Raw genomic sequence first — 20,803 nt, forward strand, 5'->3', positions numbered from 1 at the left:
TTTGTATTGCTGTATGGTGCCCCCATGACATTGTCGTTCCTCAAGCAGCAAAATGGACAAAATGGAATATGGTATAATTGTTTTTGTAGACTCTTTATGAAAGCAGAGGAACTCTGAGGTCGGTATGGCCCCATGGACTCACTAGTGGTATAAGACAGCAGAACATATTTCCCCAGAACAAATGCACAGCAATCCCGCAGGTCCCACAAGTTACACAATGTTCGTCACTGAATATGGAGGTGTCCTATTAAACTAATTTCATCCAACCCCTGTGTCATCCTTATCCGCGTCCTTCCTGCACTGCTCACTTCTATGGCCCCCTGTCCCTTTATCCTCTCAATCATTTCTGAGCCGAGCACTGCAGAGGCTTTACTCCTAAATGCGAGATTAAACTACAAGAGACGTGTATGAAAATTGGCTTCTTAGAAGTGATTTGCAGTTCTTAGCTGAACGCTAGTCCTGCTGATAATAAGAGAAAGGAACCAGAAATGTATAAAGCCCATCTGCAGAATGTGCTGCAGACTATAGGAATTTGGGAAATACGGCAGCTTAGCTCTGACAAGCTCCCTCTTTGGGTTTTCATCTGTTTGGATTTTTCTTTTATTCTTTATTAATCTGGTAAAATGGAGTAAACATAATTGTAATGGAAATTGCATAATGTCTGTAAATCTCCATGCTACGTGCACCACTATGGCGAGCGTCCTTGATGACTTTATGCAAATATATGCAGTGACCAAATATTTGGTATATAAATCTGTATGAAATTAGCTCCCCCTAGTGACAGCTGAATGTAAAAATATCTTAAAGGGGTTCTCCGTCCGGGACTAGAAAAAAAAGAAAGAAAATGTAATTATGAATAAATTCCTAGATTCCTTTTTATTAGCAGATCACATTAGTTTTCACTATAGTAGACTAAACTGGTCACCGTCTAAACCTGTCCAGGAATGTTGAAGGGGTTGTTCAGCCTTTTTTTTCCACTATACGCCTGCTCCGGCAATTCAGCTTGTCCATGTCAACAGAACAACTTTTTTCCTTTGGGCAGCTCTGCCAACAGGGCGAGACGGCCCACGTCACGGTGATTGACAGCCCGCTTCCCACAGTTAGGCAGCGGGGAGTTGGTTGTCAATCAGCATGATGTTGGCAGTAACGCCCCGTTCACAGAGGAGCCCAGAAGAAGAAGAGCTGCTCTGTTGATGTGGAGATGAATCAGACCGTCAACAGAGCAGAGTGGAAGAGAAGCTGCTGCTCTGTTGATGTGGTGTCAGTGGAAGCCGCTGAATTGTAGCCAGGAGCAGTCTGGGACCTCTCTGTGCTGCCAGAAATTGGTGCCGGGTGCAACAGTCAGGTAGTTGGCAACTACCTTCCAGTTAGTTCTTAGGCCCATAGTAAAAAAAATAAAAAATAGTCCTGGATAAACCCATTAACGACCAGAGGTATTTTTGGTTTTGCATATTCATTTTTTATTTTTTGGTCAAAATGGCCATGTGACGGCTTCTTTTTTGGGGGGACGAGTTGTACTTTTGAACAACACCATTGGTTTTAACATATTGTGTACTGGAAAACAGGAAAACAAATTCCAAGTGCAGTGAAATTGCAAAAAAAGTGCAATTCCATAATTGTTTTTTTGTTTTGCTTTTTTACTATGTTGCTAAATGCTAAAACTGACCTGCCATTATGATTCTCCGGGTCTTTACGAGTTCATAGACACCAAACATGTCTAGGTTCTTTTTTATCAAAGTGGTGAAAAAAAATTCCAAACTTTGTTTAAAAAAAAATAATAAAATTTCTGATACCCATAGCGTCTACATTTTTCGTGATCTCAGGTTGGGTGAGGGTTTATTTTTTTTTTGGTCACCGAGCTGACGTTTTTAATGACAGCACTTTGGTGCAAATACGATCTTCTGATCGCCAGTTATTGCATTTTAATGCAATGTCGTGGCGACCAAAAAAACATATTTCTGTCATTTTTACTTTTTTCTCAGGTTAATCCTTTTTTTTTTGTATTGATAGATCGGGCGATTCTGAACGCGGCGATACCAAATATGTGTATATTTGATTTTTTTTAATTGTTTTATTTTGAATGGGGCGGAAGGGGGGTGATTTGAACTTTTATATTTTAAAAAACAATTTTTTTTTCTTTTTTACTTTTGGCATGCTTCAATAGTCTCCTCCATGGGAGACTAGAAGCTGCCATAACCCGATCGGCTCTGCTACATAGAGATGATGATCAGATCACCTGTATGTAGCAGACTCAGTTGCTATGAGCGCCGACCACTGGGCGGCGCTCACAGCAAGCTGGCAGTAACAAACATAGAGGTCTCCAGGAGACCTCTGGTTGTCATGCCAAACCATCAATCATTACATGACGGTGGTCAACGGTGGGCGGATTTCCGTCGCTATTGCTGGAAGTGCATGTTAAATGCCGCTGTCAGCATTTGCGCATGCTCGCAGGCTCTTCGCACATGCTCTCAGGCTCTTCTGCACATGCTCGCAGGCTCTTCTGCACATGCTCGCAGACACCTTTCTAGTAACATTCCTGGACAGGTTTCTGTTAATTAAACGTATCTAGTAAATTATTCATGACATTTTCTTTCTTTATTATTTTTTTATTCTTGGATCTTTTTCCACTAGTGATGTTTGTTCCATAAACACTTGTATTCACTATGGGTAAAGAATTTTGAAGCATCTTTTTTTTGATAATTCTGCATTGTGCCACTATACATCCTGGATATTCATGGGAAGAAAAATGACAACTGAGTGTTTTCATCCCCCCCTTTTCAGAGGGACATATCCCTGCACAGTCTTCTACTGTCAGCTCTCACTGGACAATGTCCGAGTGTAGGAGGAGATCATCAACTGGTAACACTCAGCTGTCAATTTACTCATAATGTAATACACTTCTAAAGGGAATAACAGCACAGCAATGAGTAGATCCAGAATTGGTATGTCATAAAGAATACAAGTATTTACATGATTAAAAATGACCCTTCCGCTTTAGTAATCTAAATCTAGTGGGTGATGGGAGGAATGATGACGATGGGCCTAATCTTAGGGTTAAGACTATGGTCAGCACCTGGGTTAGGACAATGGGCATCACGGTGGCTCAGTGGTTAGCATTGCAACGCTGTGGTCCTGGGTTCAAATCCCACCAAGGACAACATCTGCAAGGAGTTTGTATGTTCTCCCCATGTTTGAGGGGGTTTCCTCCCACTTTCCAAAAGCATACTGATAGGGAATTTATATTGTGGGCACAATATCTGTAAAGCGCGTGGGATATGATGATGCTATATCAGTAAAACAAATCAATATATAGGCATCAGTGAAAACAAATTTGTGGTTGTAGTCAGAAAACGTTTTTTTTCTATGCCAATTAGTGTGCGGTCAACAAGGTGAATAACCATACTCGTATTGATGAAAGAAATTAAATACAATGCACTGTGCTGTGTTAGAGTAACAGCAAAAGGTGCAGGCTTATGCTGTAAGAATGTTGAGCAGATGTCACCTTTCAAAAAAATCCCAGTCCCCGGTTAGAATTTGTTACAAAAACAAACAAATTTGCTTTACTTACTGTCCCTATGTCCAGTGGTCAGTCCCCACCGCAACTCCCCGTGTCTGATATTGGCTGCAGCACTGATATCACGTTGACAGCCAATCACCAAGATCAGCGGATCCACCGCTGTGGATGGAACACCCTGCCCAGAGCCGCAGAGCTCAATGATTGGCTATCGACGTAATGTCAGGCCTGCAGTCAAAATCAGACTCCAGAAACAGAGGTGGAGGGTCACTGGTAGGACCCGGGGATGGTAAGAAAAGGTTTTTTGTTTTTTTCCATAACAAACGGTACACCGTTTGTTATGAAAAAAACCCCGTCATAGAGCCAGTTGTTTTCTGGATTTTCAATGTTTTTGATGATGCTGATAACCGTTGCGGTATGTTAATTCTCACGCAATGTCTGAGTGCTGAAGATTTTGCTGAAAGCTGAAATCTGCAACATGTTGACCTCATAACACTACTCTAAGAATGTGTCTACTTTTTATTTATGATGAAAGCCCTCCTGATAGGAGAGCTGTAATGTATATACGGCACAGCATGTCTGGGGGCAAAAGATATCTAATGGGATGTTGTTATTTTTTATTGATATATTGTCATAGGACCTGGCATAAAAAAAACCCAAGGATGATAGAACTATCTTTACTTATGTGCTTGCTTTTCCCTTGTGACGTGTGCTGGATCACTTGGCTGTTTCCTGGCGGCTTCTTGTGCGGCAGAAGTCTGTAATTAGAATAGAACAGACGCGATTACTGTGAGCTCCAGTGAGGCCTGAGTCACAAAGCTCAGATCCTTCAGTGGCACTATATTTCCAGAAATAACGCTGCACTGATTCACAGCCAACTTTCTGCAAAGACTCCGATACAAGAATGACAGCTCCGATTCCTATTCCTTATTTTAGCCTGTTGGGGAGTTAAGCCTCCAATCATGCAGGATCGGAATGAACAGAGTCCCAGCCTTATGCTAGCGCAATCACGTATTAATGAAGGGTAATATAGGAAATAAATAAATGATAAGTAGCCAAAAATATATACACACGCAGTCAAAATTGTTGGTACCCCTCGCTTAATGAAAGAAAAACCCACAATGGTCACTGAAATAACTTGAATCTGACAAAAGTAATAATAAATCAAAAATCTATGAAAATGAACAAATGAAAATCAGACATTTCTGTGGAAGCATGGTTGAATAGAATTTAAAAAAAAATAAAACTCATGAAATAGGCCTGGACAGAAATGATGGGACCCCTGAATATAATGTGACAAAAATGACATGTTGAATCACGGCGTGTCAACTAATTAGCATCACAGGTGTCTACAACCTTGGAATCAGTGAGTGGCCTGTATAGAGGGCTACAGATACTCACTGTGCTGTTTGGTGACATGGTGAGTATCACACTCAACATGAACCAGAGGAAGCAAAGGAAAGAGTTGTCTCAGATGATTAGAAAGAAAATTATAGACAATCATGCTAAAGGGAAAAGCTATAACACCATCTCCAAGCAGCTTGATGTTCCTGTGACTACAGTTGCACATATTATTCAGAAATTTAAGCTCCATGGGACTGTAGCCAACCTCCCTGGACCTGGCCACAGGAGGAAAATTGATGACAAATCAAAGAGACGGATAATACGAATGGTAACAAAAGAGTCCAGAAAAACTTCTAAACAGATTAAAGGTGAACTTCAAGATCAAGGAACATCAGTGTCAGATCACACCATACGTCGTTGTATGAGCCAAAGTGGACTTCATGGGAGACGACCAAGGAGGGCACCATTGTTGAAAAAAATCATAAAAAAGCCAGACTGAATTTGTCAAACTACATGTTGACAAGCCACAAAGATGTGAGAGAATGTCCTATGGACAGATGAGACAAAATGGAACTTTTTGACAAGGCACATCAGCTCTATGTTCACAGACGGACAAATGAATTATATCAAGAAAAGAACACTGTCCCTACTGTGAAACATGGAGGAGGCTCTGTTATGTCCTGGGGCTGCTTTGCTGCATCTGGCACAGGGTGTCTAGAATCTGTGCAGGGTACAATGAAATCTCAAGACTATCAAGGGATTCTAGAGAGAAATATGCTGCCCAGTGTCAGAAAGCTTGGTCTCAGTCACAGGTCATGGGTTTTGCAACAGGATAATGACCCAAAACACACAGTTAAAACACCCAAGAATGGCTAAGAGGAAAATACTGGACTATTCTGAAGTGGCCTTCTATGAGCCCTGACTTAAATCCTATTGAGCAGCTTTGGAAAGAGCTGAAACATGCCGTCTGGAAAAGACAACCTTCAAACACGAGACAACTGGAGCAGTTTGCTCTTGAGGAGTGGGCCAAAATACCGTATTTTTCTGACCATAAAGACGCACTTTTTCCCCAAAAATTTTTGGGGAAAGTGGGGGGTGCATCTTATGGTCGTAATATACTCACCTCCGGGGCTCTGCGGTGCGGTGGTGGCAGTGGGCGGGGCTCTGCGGTGCGGTGGTGGCAGCGGGCGGGGCTCTGCGGTGCGGTGGTGGCGGCAGGTTGTGCTCCGGTGCAGGGGCGGCGGCTCCACCGGCATTTCCTCGCAACCCGGAGGCCCCCGCACATCCCTTGCTGGCCGCCGCCATGTTGCGGTGGCCTCCGGGAACATGGACGTCGGAAAGATGGCCGCCGGTCCGGGGACGGCGCATGCGCGGGTTCAGATCTCGTCCCGAGATCTCGGGGTCGAGATTCAAATCTTGGCAACAAGATCTCGTCCCCTGAGGATGTGCGGATGTGCGGGGGCCCCTGGGCTGCGAGAAAATGCCGGCGGAGCCGGAGCACAGCCCGCCGCCACCCTCACCCTGCAGAGCCCACCTGTCCCAGCTCAGCACAGGTCACCTGCCCAAGCAAAGCTGCCCCTGCCCCAGCACAGCTGCCCCTGCCCCAGCACAGCTGCCCCAGCACAGAGCCGCCACCGCACGAGCCTGGACCACTGAATGACCCCTGTGACTACTCCTCCACCTGTGCCGGATCCCTTCCCAGGTAAGCTGAATTCGGACTGTAAGACGGACCCCCATTTGACACATTATTATTTTTTTCCCTATTTTCCTTCTGAAAATTGGGGTGCGTCTTATTGTCCGGTGAGTCTTACAGTCCGAAAAATACGGTATCTGTCGAGAGGTGCAGAAGTCTCATTGACAGTTACAGGAATCGTTTGATTGCAGTGATTGCCTCAAAAGGTTGTGCAACAAATTATTAAGTTAAGGGTACCATCATTTCTGTCCAGGCCTATTCATTTGTTTTATTTTTCTAAACATTCTGTGGAAGCATGGTTGAAAAGCAATGTCTGACTTTTATTTGCTCATTTTCATAGATTTTTTTTATTTATTATTACTTTTGTCAGTTTTAAGTTATTTTTGTCACCATTGTGGGCTTTTCTGTCATTAAACGAGGGGTACCAACAATTTTGACCACGTGTGTAAGAACCAAGTCACAACCAAAGCCAATAAATGTTAAGTAGTAATGGAGGAAGTTATTAAATGTGATGTTGTTGATATAAATAGGGGTAGATTGCATTTTTTATAGAGGCCTGTGAGCTAAACTGCTTTATGCTAGGCTAAGCAAGCAATGAGGCTGATACCCACATGTTAATGAGATACTTTTGCTCAGAATATATATGTTCCCAAGTGCTGTGCTCATGCTTTCCTATTAAGACAGTAACTATTTATTAGGTACATAAATGACACTTATGTGGTCATTGCTGTAAATTCAGAACAATATAAGTGACACTCTGCAATATACTAGTTTTTAAAGCATCCACTAGTACCTCTGAGCCTTATGGTGGCACTGGTGGCATTGCCGGTCGACTAGCGTATAGAGGATCTGGTCCATTGACCATTCACAAAACCATAATACTTTGTAATCCTGAAGGTTCTTATGGTATCAAGCTCCACACATATAGTATCAGAACCAAGCTCAGTACATAAATAAGGTGTAAGACATAAGTTCAGCATATAAATAATGTATCAGTACCAAGCTCAGAACATAAAATTTGTGTAAAAAGCAAGGTTGCTACATAAAAAGGTATCAGAACCAAGTTCAGTATATAAATATGGTGAAAAAAATCAGTTCAGCACTTAAATATGGCGCAAGAACCAAGTTCAGTACATAAATACAGTATAAGAATCAGGGTTTCATTTGCTGACTGCAAACCTGGATAATGCAGTAGAACAACCTTGTGTTTTGTTGCTGTGCTCAGTCTTGCAATAATTTAGGACCTGTGACTTGAAACATATATTCCACAACCTCACCTTTGCAGTACAGATTTTTGATGTTTTTCACCAATTTTGGTTCTCAAATCCTCAGACAGTTCTCTTCTCCTTTTTCTGTTCTCCATGCTTAGTGTGGCACAAAATTTTGGAAAGATGCTAAAAATTGTCCTGCCCATTTTTCAGGTTTTGTTTGAAATTATGTTCAATTTGCCTTTTTTTCCTGTTTTTTTTGTGTTCTTCCAATAAAGAAAAAAAGGAAATAAATGTGTATAACAACATGTGTAATTGCAATACGTTTCTGGGAGAAATACTTCACTTTCTGGAACAACTTCAAGGGTGCCAACACTTTCGGCCATGACTTGTTATACAGGGTCTAAAAGTGAATACAAATTCTAATAGTGTCTGAAGGTTTGTACTTTTGGTTTAGGATTTTTTAGCTGCTCGTTCTTTCAAGCGTTTAGGGTTTATTTCAGGCTTGTACCTCGAGCAGTTTAGCTGCTAAACAATAATAACTCTTCCGAGGCCGTAGCCAACAGTATAATTCGCCTCCAACATAGTGATAGGCAATTAACATCAGCAGGAAGCCAGTGATTTGGAGAAAATACTGCATCTCTCTGCCTCCATCTTCACCAGGGACCTGTTTTATGAAGATGAAGGAGTCGGGATAGAGAAGAAGCACAGCATTATACCCGGGAGAATGGCATATGATGCGGTCAGTGCTTTTGATTTGCGTCTTTAATCACCAGAGCGTAATGAAGCTGCCGAGTGCATCAGCTCTGATAACAGCGTCATCTAGGAATATAGAGCGCCCCCTGTATTCTGCTCATGTTCACTTTCATAACACCAACACTATTCTACAAATCTACAAAAAAAGGACTAAGAATCACTGGAACTTTCAGTGCAGAGAGCACAAGAAACTTCACAGTAAGGGACAGTCGCCGATTAGAACTTCTTTTTCTTAGTCATGCAATTAGCACGACCTCTATCTAGGTATATCTAAAGGGCTTGTCCAGGACTAGAAAAAGAGGACTTCCTACTATAAAGAACAGCCCCACCCCTGTCTACAGGTTATAGCTGGCATTACACGTCAGCTTTATTTAACTAAATGGTGCACAGCTGCCATACCAGACAAAAGCTGCAGAAAACGGAGCTGTTGGAAGAAGGAAGCAATGTTTTTCACATCCTCGACAACTCTAGGCAAAAAAATTGATGCTCTTAGAATAGCTGTCAAATCTGATATTTGTTAGTGAGAGGTATACTTACCTATAAGAGTCAAAACAGACATAAACCAGATCAGGACCATTATCCCTTCCCCCTCCCTCCTTCCTGACCGGGCACATTTCACATATCTTTACTTTTTCCTTTACAACCACAAAAGAACCAATAAGGCCAGTTTCGCACGTCCAGATAATTCCGGTACCGGTAAACACATGGTACCTCCGTGTGGCAACAGTGTGCCGCACGTGAGCTGCATCAGGACCACACGGATGGCTGCCGGGAAGTAGCGCTACTGTAAGCGCTGTTCCCTGCGGCTGGTGCTGAACGCGGCTGTCATTCTGCTCTCCTGCTCTGCCGGCAACAGCAAGCAGGAGAGCAGAATGAATGAATACCCAATGTGGGGTCCCCCTCAGTTTATGAACCAACCAGACGAAACTTACAGCTGGGGGCTGCAGCCCTCAGCTGTCAGCTTCATCAAGGTTGGTTCTCAAGAATAGAGGGGCCCCCACGCTGTTTTTATTATTTAAATAAATAATTTTAAAAAAACGGCGTGGGGTCCCCCCTATTTTTGACAACCAACCTGACTAAAGCTGACAGCTGAGGGCTGATATTCTCAGGCTGGTAAGGGGCCATTGATCTTGGCCCCCGACATCCTAAAAACAGCAGCCCCCAGCTGCCCAGAAAAGGCGTATCTATTAGATGCGCCTATTCTGGAGCTTTGCACGGTTCTTCCCACTTACCCTGTAGCTGTGGCAAGTGGGGTAATAAGGGGTTAATGCCACCTTTCTATTATAAGGTGATATTAAGCCCGGATTAGTAATGGAGAGGTGTATAAGACACATGTTTATTACTAATCCTATAGTAAATAAAGGGATAAACACACACACAATAAGAATAAAGCATTTTAATGAAAGAAGACAACACACACATTTTTTAAATCTTTATTACACTGGTAATTGCTTTGCGACTCCCTCGATATACTGTAAAAAAAGGTAAAAACAATAAAGCAACAATATACATTACCTGTCCGGCGCTCAGTCACGTCCCACATCGTAATCCTTCTCGGTGGTTAATCAGGTTACTGGTGGAGCTCTGCTTATACAGCTGCTCCCGACTGTAAGCTACTGTAGAATGAATGGAAGCAGAGCGCAGACTCAGTGATGAGCGGTGAAGTCAACGCTAGTTACTGAGCATGCGTCGGCTGCTTCCATTCATTCCCCAGTAGTTTACAGTCGGAGCGGCTGTGTTAGTAGCGCTCCGCCTGTAAACTTATTAACCCCCCGAGATGGATTTACGCGGTGGGACATGACTGAGCGCCGGACAGGTAATGCATATTGTTGCTTTACTGTTTTCACCTTTTTTACAGGAGATGGAGGGAGTGGCAAAGCAATTACCATTGTAATAAAGATTTAAAAAATGTGTGTGTTGTCTTCTTTCATTAAAATACTTTATTCTTATTGTGTGTGTGTGTCTGTTTAATTATCCCTTTATTTACTATAGGATTAGTAATGGATAGGTGTCTTATTGACACCTCTCCATTACTAATCCAGGCTTAATGTCATCTTACAATAGAAAGGTGGCATTAACCCCTTATTACCCCACTTGCCACCGCTACAGGGCAAGTGTGAAGAAACGTGTAAAGCTCCAGAATAGGCGCATCTAATGGATGCACCTTTTCTGGGCTGCTGTTTTTAGGCTGTGGGGGGCAAAGATCAATGGCCCCTTACCAGCCTGAGAATATCAAGCCCCCAGATGTCAGCTTTAGTCAGGTTGGTTGTCAAAAATAGGGGGGACCCTACGCCATTTTTTTTTTTAGTTTTTTATTTAAATAATTAAAAAAACAACATGGGGACCCCTCTATTCTTGAGAACCAACCTTGATGAAGCTGACAGCTGAGGGCTGCAGCCCCCAGCTGTAAGTTTCGTCTGGTTGGTTCACAAACTGAGGGGGACCCCACATTGGGTTTTCATTCATTCTCTCCTGCTCGCTGTTGCCTTCAGAGCAGGAGAGAAGAATGCCAGCCGCGGTCAGCACCAGCCACCGGGAACAGCGCTTACAGTAGCGCTTCTTCCCGGCGGCCGTCCGTGAGCACGGAGGACAGTGTGAACTGTTCTCCGTGTGCACGTGTGCAGCACATGTTGCGGGCCGTGTTAAAACGGACATGTCTCCGTGTTTTGCACACGGACACACGGTCCGTGAAAACACGCTGACATGTGCATAGACCCATTCATTTGAATGGGTCTACGTATGTCAGTGTCTCTGGTACGTGAGAAAACTGTCACTACAAGTACCGGAGACACTGATGTGTGAAAGAGGCCTAAAAGGAATTAAATTGCGTTTAATTTTCTGTAGAAATTACTTTCATATATTGGACATATTTTTTTATGGGGGCAGGTATAGAAACAGCCATCTGGACTAGCGGTGTTTTTTTTACTTTTTGGTTTTATATTTTCACTTTCACTTTTTCCGACCATAAAACGCACTTTTTTCCCCAAAAATTTTTTGGGAAAGTGGGGGGTGCGTCTTATGGTCGCAATATACTAACCTCCGGGGCTCTGCGGTGTGGTGGTGGCAGCGGGCGGAGCTCTGCGGTGCGGTGGTGGCGGCGGGCTGTGCTCCGGTGCAGGGGCGGCGGCTCCACCGGCATTTCCTCGCACATCCTTTGCTGGCCGCCGCCATGTTGCGGTGGCCTCCGGGAACATGGACGCCGGGAAGATGGCCGCCAGTCCGGGGACGGCGCATGCGCAGGTTCAGATCTCGTCCCGAGATCTCGGGGGACGAGATCTCGTTCTCCTCCTATTCCAAATCTCTCCTCCACACTTCCCTCTCTTTCTTTTTCTCACCTACCTCTCAGTTCATCATCACCCGCTGGCCTAGTGCCATATCCAGACAATGAAGTGTCCCTAGTTCCACAGGGCACTCTCTCTAAAGAGACAGTTATGACACTGGGAGAAGAAAGTGAATCACCCCTCCCCCCCACACATGACAACACAGGTGCCCTCCCGATACAACAGATAGCAGAAGGGAGGTGTGGGCCATCAGACACTGCACTTGCTGAGACTGAAGATCCTATGTGCCACATGGAGCTCCAGTCGCGGGGGGGGGGGGGGGGGGGGGAGTATACACACACAGAAAGACAATCACACAGTGGCACGGTTCCTCCTATGATGAACATGAAGAGGAGATTATGCTGCATAGTACTAGGGGCAGATAGAGCCAGAACTCTTACACTATGTGCCTTTCACCCCAAGTCAGGTGTTCAGTATTCTAAGAAATCTGCCAGGCCCAGATATGGACCCCATGCTATTTTACCAAAGAATGCAGCAGAGCCAGCAGACATATGCTGCAACCTGGAGTGATCTCTGGTCCATAATGGAGATTAAAGCAGGTGAAACACTCTGGCCAATCATGAAGGAACATTTCAAGCTTCCATCAGAATTAGATGTGCATTCCTGGGAATCAGGATCAAAGCTAATTGAACAGCTTAGAGAGTGGGCCAACGCCAGACAAGCACTCAGCCTGCATAACATGAGCCAAGCCGAGATAGAGTCTGTAGACGAGTTTCATGGCAGAGTGAGGCAAGCATTCCAAGTTTTAGGCTTCACTATTCATGATCAGATACACGGACAAATGTTAGCACAGGCCTTTGTGCATGGACTAAGAGAACCAATCAAGAGACTACTGATAGTGGCCAGGCCTGAGTACAGGACAATAGCAGTAGATTTCCTGCTTACAGTAGCCAGAAGAATTGAGTCCCTCCCAGGAGTACGGAGGACAGGCCCTCCCGTGATGGCCACTGACGTGGAGGAGCAACCACCCTGCAGAGACAGAAGACCTGGCAAGTGTTTCAACTGTGGCAACTTTGGCCATTTCCGGAACCAGTGCACAGCACCCCAGCAACCCAGGTCATCCCGCAGAGGAATAGGCCAAGAAAGAAACACAGAAGACAATGAAGAACCCTGTCCATAGGACAGAGGCAAACCAGGTCCGCCAGACGTCACGCCCCTGACATGTGAAACCCTGTCAGCGGACCCAATACCTCAAATCACTGGGGGCTGTCATATCTTTCCTTGTGGACACTGGTGCAGTCAGAAGTGAAAATCCTCAACCCCACCAGTCAGAGCACTGTGTGTCTTATATGGGGACTGCAGGTCAAGACAGACGTTCCCCAGCTCGCAAGCCCCTGAGCATGTGGACACAGCCAGGATACTCTATGCTGTTTCAGTTTACGGTGGAGACCTGCCCACCCCACCTGATGAACGCAGACCTACTGCAGGAACTGAAGGTGACTAAAGTTTCCCATGAAGATGTGACCTTGACCTCCTCTCCACCCCAGGCCCAGGAAGAATCAATCATGCTGGTAGCCCTACAAGAGCCTCGCTCGAATAACCGGTGCAAGCCTACCCAAGGAGGTGCTGGACATAGCACCCGGAAGCCTATGGCCCAAGGGAGACTTCAAGTTGCGCCAGTGTGGGTGTTACTCAAGTCTGCAACCCCGGACGCTCCGAAGGCCCAGCATCCGCAGCTCATCACCCAGAGCTAAACTGCCTTTGACCAACTGGAGGTCTAAGTGGAACTGCTGTTTAAGAAACGGCCTAAGAACTTTGGCATGGGCCAGGAAAACTCTCAACCCAGAGGGACCACACCCGCTTCGTGAAATGGCTGCACTGCTTCCGGCTCCAGAGGATCATTTTGGACAAGATTCTGAAGGTGCTCCCTGAAGTTAATCCAGGCCCTGGACCAGAAGGCAGCCACTCAGCTCCTCAAATTGGTTAACAAGATGCTGACCTGAAATCAAGCTGGGTGAAAGGAACTGCTGCTGGCTGGTAGAGGAGACGCCCCAGCAAGAAGACCCCCTGTGAGAGCAAGAAAGCTCAGCTGAACGTCACCACTGACGAAAAAAAAAGGACCCCAGCAAACGGTTTGGTTTCCTGCAAGCCCTGTGCCAGAAGATGGGAGTCACTCACGGCACTGTGAAGAGCAAGGCCAGATTGAGCCGCCTCACCCACGGGAATCATCATGCGGTCCCAGCTTCTCTCGATCAAGAGGAAGACTGTGAAAGGAGAACCAGACCAGATTGAATGGTGCACAACCTGAGGGCTGTGAGCAAAGCAACCGTGTTTGAAACCCCAGTTGTGCCAGATCTGCACACTCTGCTGACAAACGTGCCAGCCACAGCAACGGTGCTCACGGTGATGGATCTGCCCGAAGCTTCCCTCAATGTTCCTCCTCACCTGGACGACCAGTTCCTGAAAACGCACAAGGGGGGTGCGGAACAAATGGACAGTGAGGCCCAAGAGGGCCCGGAACAGCCTTTCACTGCTCGCCAGAGCATTGTCCTCCATCCCTGTCAACTGGATTGCGGAGCTTGCAGAAGTCATCAACATCGCTACCTGCACAGCCCTTTCCATGTCTCCTCTACTTTGCCTGACGGAGCAGCAATGTAAGTTCTGCAAAACAGAGTCCAGTGGTGTCAAAAGAAAGTTCCTGAAGACACCGTATCGCCCACTGGACGAAACACTTGACAGATGACCGGAGGACCGCGGAGGAGAAGGTGGCTCCCTCAACAACTCCAAAGATGCAGGCCTTCCTTGGTCTAGTCTCATACTGCAGAACTTGGATCCCTGGTGCTCCAGACTTAATGCAGCCTCTGTACAATTGCATCAACGCATTGCAACCGTCATCTCGTACAGGAAACTGAAAGACTTCATAGTCTTTGCGCCAACTCTAGGCCTCACTGAGTACGAGAAGCCATCCCGTCCTGACCAAATGGAAAAAGAAGGACCAAGATGGAGAAGGTCATGCTACTGGCCAGGTTTAAAACAGACCCACGGAGGAAAACCAGAGGCCTCTAGACTACCTCTCAGCCGGCCTGGATCCAGTTGCAAGGGGGGGGGGCCCTCCTGCATGAACACAATACCCGCAGCACACGCCCTCCTGACAAGGCTGCTCTGCACCACTCTTCAGTGCTCTCAGCCGTTACCTGTCTCTACTCCCACTCCCAAGGGGGGATGCGGCTACGGACACTCAGATGAAAAGTCTGCAAGATACCGTAGATGGCTCCAGTTTTGCAGATGAGGAAGGAAGGTTCCACACGGGATGTGCAGCGACCAGCAATCAAGACATTCTATAGTCCAGTAGGTTGTCAGCCCAAAAAGCGGAGCTGATAGAGCTGACGAAAGACCTGCCAGATTGCGAAGAACAAAAACTTCCAGGTACTCGCATTACATGGCACCCGACTTCGGACCCATCTGGGCTGCAAGAAACTTCATCACAGCAAGCGGATCGACCGTGAAGCACCATGGAGCCTTCAGAGACCTGCTGGATGCCCTTCAACTACTAAAAGTGGTGGCAGTGCTGAAGGTCAAGGCACACAGAAAACTGAACACAGTAGAGACACGGGGCATCAACAGCAGACATGGCAGCCAAAGAAGCAGCCAGAGGAAGACAGTATGGAAAATGGGAGAGGTCGTAGAGCCGGACGGCTACTACATGACGACTGAAGGCGAGAAAACCTGGCAAACAGAAGTCAATGGGAAAACCGTTGATGATGCCATCTCTGAATTGGACAGAAGTGCTGTCTCCTCCTCCAACAGCCAACAAGCTGAATCACTTCCAGGATGAAGACTCTGACGTGGATATAAATTCTGAGACAGAAGAATGGTGCCCACCTTTACCAGAAAGGATGTATTTGATGGAGAACATTCCAGAAGATTGTCCTCCACCACCCTCTCGTGGGGAAGCTTCTTCTCCAGCACAGTCCTACGATTGGCAGTCCACGGCAACACTCCCCGAGACGAGCTGCATGAGTACGAAGGCATCCCAAGGCTACAACAGTTTGACTTTCCCCCTCATCCCCGAATACCGGCTGGATCTGTACCAATGCAAAGAGTCCCAAGTCCTCCTCTGACACAGTCTAACCCGAGTCTTCATACAGAGGGAGGCGCGGACATAGACGAAACCTCAGCTAAAATCCCACAATCAGCTCAGAGAATGTCAATTACCACAACCTAGTCACTAAACCTGACAAAATGACTTCCTGAAACCTGTACAAGAAGTAACAGGATCAGACTCGGAAGGAGAAGGAAAGCTGGATACTGAAGGCCAAAAGCACTGGGCTCCAAGAAACCGTCTACCTCAAAACGTCTACCTTAAGACAGACCCAGTCTATCTCAAAGTGTGTACCCTACGGTGGTTCAATGGGCACATGGGCCCCACACAGAATTGAAGACACCGATGAATGACCTGATTGGACTCAACTCACACCTTAACAGCGAAGATTCCCAGCAGCTGTTCGGCCACCGACAAATTTAACATCGGACAAGCGGGAAAAGTTCCCCCACATCATCTGGCCTGAATACTTCCCAGTAAGGAACCAGTTGGCGAAGACTACTGCAAAGAAGCTACTCTCAAAAATAGTGTGCAGATATGGGGTTTCCAGAAGCAATAGCAAGTGATCAGGGACCCGCATACACAGCAAACCTAACACAAGAGACCTGATCAGCAGTAGGGTCAGACTTAGGCCTACACACTACTCACCATCCCACACCATAGACTAGGTGGGACACTTAAGAGCAGCATGCTAAAAAATTTGCCCAAGAGACAGACAAACCCTGGCATTAGACACTCCCATAGGCTCAGAAAAAAGCTGTCACCAATGTGAGACTTTATTTGGGTCAAAAACCCAGGTTAGGGGTATTCTTTACTTAGCAGTTGACTATGCAATATGATACTTTGTCTGCATGTGTAATTGAATTTATCAAGAATTTTGCTAATGTCCATTCTCAAATTTTTTCTCCCTCATTGCCAGGTCCAGATTCGGTGCCTGATATGTACGCCCTTAAGTCAGGAGACTGCTGAGTGTTGGTGGAAAAAGTCCGTAAAGAGAAGCACTCAATCCCAGATCCGATGGCCCTTCTCCAAGTGCTGACGCCACCCACCTGGATCCACGCATCGCATTGCACGAAAAGGCCTTCATACCAGAAGATACACATGAGCTGGAATGATGCTGTGGATGACCTCCCTGACTGAATAAATTACCTACCAGACAGAGAATACACATGCACTGACTGCATAGACTGCTAACTAAGAGACTTTGATTACATTGCACCACACCCCCTTTAGGGACAGATCTCCTGACCGCCCATTTGCGAAGTCTGTACAGAGGAGGATGTATGCACTAGGCATATGTCAGTCCACTGGCAACACAAAAGAGTTGCAGCGCTTTGGGCCAGGAGCAGGATTTTAGGGCAAGTGATATCTAAGGGGGGATTGTTATGGAAATGTATATGTATTTCATATAGATCTCACTTGCCTGCTACAGGCTATATACTCCATATACTGCTATATACTTATGAACTCATATTCTTATATGCACAGATACATATTTACAGTTTGAACCTTATAACTAGTTGGTGGAAATAACCTGCTACCCAGTCATCTCATTGTCTTGTGACTTGAGAAATGTCTAGCAGACATAGGGAATGAGGAACTTAGGCCAGGTGGTCCGGCCGATATTGGAGACTTGCTGACAAGTGCAAGACTCCGGACAGTAAATCACGTGGTGCCTAAATAACCCCAGGTCAGACACCCATATATGTTCATGCATTTAAACTGACCAATTGGATAAGAAGTTCAGCCTTTATGTTAATGAGTAACCACTCCTTTAAACGAATTGATAAAAGACCATGAATATGAATAAAGTTTCCAGAGTTCTGCTGGAAGGTATTGCTGCTAACAATGTGTGGCGTCTTTCCTTCCTTGAGCGCTCAATAAGACTCTGTCTAATTAGGACAGGTCACAGTATGCACAGGGGTAAAGTCACCCAACCAAAATTTCCACATCACCTGCGCATGCGCCATCCCCGGACCGGCGGCCATCTTCCCTGCGTCCATGTTCCCGGAGGCCACCGCAACATGGCGGCGGCCAGCAAGGGATGTGCGGGGGCCTCCGGGCTGCGAGGAAATGCCGGCGGAGCCGCCGCCCCTGCACCGGAGCACAGCCCGCCGCCACCCTCACCCCGCAGAGCCCACCTCCCCCAGCACAGCTGCCCTAGCACAGCTGCCCCAGTCCCAGCACAGCTGCCCCAGCACAGCCCACCTGCCCCAGCGCAGCTGCCCCAGCACAACGCCGCCACCGCACGAGCCTGAACCACTGAATGACCCCTGTGACTACTCCTCAACCTGTGCCGGAACCCTTCTCAGGTAAGCTGAATTCGGACTGTAAGACGGACCCCTATTTGACACATTATTATTTTTTTCCCTATTTTCCTTCTGAAAATTGGGGTGCATCTTATGGTCCGGTGCGTCTTATAGTCCGAAAAATACGGTATTTTACACAATGTTCTCCCATAAGGTCTTGAAAGATCTTTGCAGGGCATTTGAATATATCAATACATTCTTTTTATTGCTGACATTCCCTGTAACTGGGACTAGTATATTAGCCAAAGTTACAGGGGAAATTCAACCTCCTGCAAGCATAGCAGAACTGACTTGGTCTCCCAGGACCCATCAACTACTGCCCCTTCCGTGCACCCAGCAATCACATAATAACTGGGTACGGAGAAGGAAGAACTGTAGGTGCTTCCTAATCTGTATACACAGCGCTTGTTCGGGGTTGTGAATACAGCAATAACAAAAGCAAACATGATAATAAATCATGTCTGTCTCCACTATGTGGAGTCTGGCTGTGTCTGACAGCTGCACAATCTCCGGCAAGCTGCTTACTTTGCATTGACATTTTAGAACGTCAGTGCAGAACAAAGTGAGGACTACCAGGACTTTTAATATCTAAAGACTGTAAAGTAGCTAAAAAAAAAACCATGTGATTGAAAATATCATTGAAATTATATTGTGTATTGCACAGTGGACGCAAATTTCGACTATTCCTGGAACTGAACTACAGTTACCCTATATCCTGGACTTTTTCACTTTTTCTTTGTTTCCATCACTCACTATAAAACATGAATGGGGATCAGTTGAAGGTCACCACTGACATTTTGAGCTTTGCAACATCGACCAGGATCTACCTACAATAATACTGTATATCACTGACAAGACAGCCGGCATTAACTTCTAAGCCCTTGAAGACTGCTGTGTGCCGTAATGTAGCCTTATTGATATATATCCAATAAATACACTTGTCTGCTAGAGGCAAGTGTTCCCTAGTCTTATTTCCCAGGACAGTTAGGAGTACAGTGTATATAAAAGGATCAAAAAGTGGAATTGGTAGACGGTATATCTCATTAAGGCCTGTTTCACACTTGCTTTTTTTTGCAGCGCGTTTTTCCCGCAAAAAAACGCATTGAAAAACGCATACAAAAGCATACAACTGCTGCGTTTTTTTCAAGCATTTTTATGAGCATGCATGAAAAAAACGCAGCGTTTTTATGCGTTTTTAGTGCGTTTTTACCGCGTTTGCGTTTTTTTCCAACATTAGTTGGCCCCTCACACTAACCCAAACCATGACTTTACTAACCCTAACCCTAACCCTTAACCAAACCATACTTAACCCTAACCCTGACCCTAACCCTTAACCAAACCATACTTAACCCTAACCCAAACCCTAACTAACCTTAACCCTAACCCTGACCCTAACCCTTAACCAAACCATACTTAACCCTAACCCTGACCCTAACCCTAACCCTTAACCAAACCATACTTAACCCTAACCCTGACCCTAACCCTAACCCTGACCCTAACCCTTAACCAAACCATACTTAACCCTAACCCTGACCCTAACCCTGACCCTAACCCTTAACCAAACCATACTTAACCCTAACCCTGACCCTAACCCTTAACCAAACCATACTTAACCCTAACCCTGACCCTAACCCTGACCCTAACCCTTAACCAAACCATACTTAACCCTAACCCTGACCCTAACCCTTAACCAAACCATACTTAACCCTAACCCTGACCCTAACCCTGACCCTAACCCTTAACCAAACCATACTTAACCCTAACCCTGACCCTAACCCTTAACCAAACCATACTTAACCCTAACCCTGACCCTAAACCCTCTTAACTAACCCTAACTCTAACCCAAACCCCTAAATTCCATGGTTAACAAAAAAAACGCATGTGCAAAAAAACGCATACATAAGCATGCCAATGCGCACATATGCGCACCCACAGACTTATATTGGGTGTCTTGCTGTAAAAAAACGCATTGCGCGCGCATGCGTTTTTTTGAGGCAAATCGGACGCACAAAAAATGCAACAAGTTGCATTTTGTTTTCCCCGAGCGCATACCGCAAAAAAACGCATGCGCGGTAAAACGCGTACAAACGCATGTGTATGCGCACATAAGCGCATCCCATGCAAAGTATAGGAAAAAAAAACGCATGCGCTATTTAGCGCTAAATTACCGCGAAAAAAAACGCAAATGTGAAACCAGCCTAATATGTTTGTTCTGCCCTCTTAATAGGGCAAAGAATGTTTTATTATTGCTGGGTTAATTATAGCACCATCTAGTGGTGGCTGAATTTATAGCAGTGTCTTCAATAGCATTATAAAGCCTGTGACTTTAACCCCTTAAGCCCCAAGGGTGGTTTGCACGTTCATGACCGGGCCAATTTTTACAATTCTGACCACTGTCCCTTTGTGAGGTAATAACTCTGAAACGCTTCCATGGATCCCGGTGATTCTGACATTGCTTTCTCGTGACATATTGTCCTTCATTTTAGTGGTAACATTTCATTCATATAACTTGCGTTTGTGAAAAAAACGGAAATTTGGCGAAAATTTTGAAAATTTCGCAATTTTCCAACTTTGAATTTTTATGCCCTTAAATCAC

General features: G+C 45.6%; 1 protein-coding gene across 3 annotated transcripts in view; it reads right to left on the bottom strand.

Annotated features, from left to right (window-relative positions):
* CCDC169 (coiled-coil domain containing 169) overlaps positions 1 to 20,803 on the bottom strand; it is a 131,494-nt gene that overhangs the window by 4,884 nt on the left and 105,807 nt on the right. For all 3 annotated transcript variants that reach the window (XM_073583226.1, XM_073583225.1, XM_073583227.1), the window contains exon 7: positions 4,196 to 4,272. In XM_073583226.1, the coding sequence (XP_073439327.1) occupies positions 4,196 to 4,272 (77 nt within the window). The remainder of the gene's footprint in view (positions 1 to 4,195; positions 4,273 to 20,803) is intronic.

The sequence above is a fragment of the Dendrobates tinctorius genome, unplaced genomic scaffold (assembly GCF_039654945.1).
Source record: "Dendrobates tinctorius isolate UK_male_01 unplaced genomic scaffold, ASM3965494v1 ptg000075l, whole genome shotgun sequence".
Taxonomy (NCBI): Eukaryota; Metazoa; Chordata; class Amphibia; order Anura; family Dendrobatidae; genus Dendrobates; species Dendrobates tinctorius.